This window comes from Seriola lalandi, unplaced genomic scaffold (assembly GCF_002814215.2).
Source record: "Seriola lalandi dorsalis isolate HSWRI2012SDOR001 ecotype SW California unplaced genomic scaffold, Sedor1 jcf7180001975136, whole genome shotgun sequence".
Classification (NCBI taxonomy): Eukaryota; Metazoa; Chordata; class Actinopteri; order Carangiformes; family Carangidae; genus Seriola; species Seriola lalandi.
This window is the reverse complement of record NW_019445802.1, coordinates 1-1,610: the sequence shown is the minus strand read 5'-3', so window position 1 is coordinate 1,610 and position 1,610 is coordinate 1. Positions and strand designations below refer to the sequence as shown.

The window sequence follows — 1,610 nt, the reverse complement described above, 5'->3', positions numbered from 1 at the left end:
CCTGTCACTCCAGAACATTGAAGCTCGGCTCAAAGTGTCGTTGCCAAGTGACCTGGGAGCAGCTCTGACAGATGGGGTGGTGCTGTGTCACCTGGCCAATCACGTGAGACCACGGTCCGTCCCCAGCATCCATGTCCCCTCTCCTGCTGTGGTGAGGACAGATCTGATTATACAGATTATTATCACTCTGCTGCTGTTAGTTATTATAATAATGATAATAACAATAATAATAATGATAATAGTAATAATGCTGAAGACAAGATGAACATACTGACTGATCCTCCCTCTGCCCTGCAGCCTAAACTCACCATGGCCAAATGTCGACGAAATGTAGAGAACTTCCTGGAGGCGTGTCGCAGGATTGGAGTCCCACAGGTAACACAGGTGTATGAACTAACAGAAATGAATGAATGAGGCTGAATCCACATGTCCGCCCTCTGGACTTCATTCATATGTACCATGACGTGTTCACCACCATTGGAGGTAATGGAACTTCTTCCTCCTGTAACCCATCCTGAAATATTTTTAAAAATCTGATGTTGGTCGGGTACTGTACATCAGATACATACATATAGGGAATACGTATAGAAGGGCATCATCAGGTATGTAATTACTACTGAGCTCCTGCAGTGTGAAGTCTGGGCATTTGGATTCAGTCTGAATGAATGAATGAATGGTATTGACACTAGTGGAATTTCTTGTATAACCACTTCTTGGAAGAAAAAACAAGGATTAGATAGTGATGTCACCATTTGATCAAATACATTAAAGCAGATACAGGTTTTTGTCTCAGTCTTTTATTTTTGAGTATTTTATGGCCAATCAGATAGAAACAGTAGTGAGAGATGAAGAGATATGAAGTAGAGAGAGATGAGGGACAACAAAGCCTCTCGATTCTCAGTCAGTCCAGGATCCAGTGTCTGTAGCCTTCAGAAACATGAAGTGTACTGGCTGTGACATCACTGTCGTCTCCTCATCTTTCAGGAAACAAAAAGCTGTTTCTCCTCAACTAACAACTTTCTTTCTTCTCTTTCATCTTCCCGCCTTTCATTAATCCTTTTTTATTCTGTCAATCTCACTCTTTTGTTTTCTCGTTTTTATTCCTCACCATGTCCATCTCACCCCACCACCAATACCCCCAGGACAGTCTTTGTTCAGTGGGGGAGGTCCTGGATGGGAAAGGAGGCGGGGTTTATGGGACAGTGGGTATGTTGCTTTCTATGGCACCCCCCCCTACTAGCCCCTCCCCTCGGGTCCAGTTGGCCGGCTTCGCCCTCTTCTACCTGTCCGTCATGTCAGTGCTATGTGCCATCTACATACAACTGGCACCACATGTCTGAACCCAACCTGAGCACAAAATGTCCAGATACCACACAGTTCCATATGTACAAAAATGTGTCCAAACAGATACCTGTTGTTTCACCTCTCATCCAAAAGCCTTCTTCAGTTGTTACTGATTGGTAAAAGGCATTTACTTCTTGTGGGGTCGTTCACACCTTGGGAGTTCTTGAGTTGTTGAATACAGTTCAACAAACACCACATCCCTGTTCAAGCCCAGTAACACTCTGTTCAACCTGCGGACAAAACACCTAGACATAAGGACAGCAGTG

General features: G+C 44.2%; 1 protein-coding gene across 1 annotated transcript; it reads left to right on the top strand.

Moving 5' to 3' along the window:
* Positions 1-11: 11 nt before the first annotated feature.
* Positions 12-1,597, top strand: LOC111655145 (leucine-rich repeat and calponin homology domain-containing protein 1-like). The gene is made up of 3 exons (XM_023406419.2): positions 12-151; positions 298-375; positions 1,143-1,597. Exons 2-3 carry the CDS (start codon positions 310-312, stop codon positions 1,338-1,340), a joined length of 264 nt encoding a protein of 87 aa, XP_023262187.1. The 5' UTR covers positions 12-151; positions 298-309; the 3' UTR covers positions 1,341-1,597.
* Positions 1,598-1,610: the final 13 nt, after the last annotated feature.

Bases quoted from the DNA above. Each gene is read 5' to 3' on its own strand.
- LOC111655145 (XM_023406419.2), top strand. From the start codon at position 310: ATGGCCAAATGTCGACGAAATGTAGAGAACTTCCTGGAGGCGTGTCGC. The intron at 376-1,142 runs GTAACACAGGTG...CAATACCCCCAG, and splicing joins GCAGGATTGGAGTCCCACAG to GACAGTCTTTGTTCAGTGGG.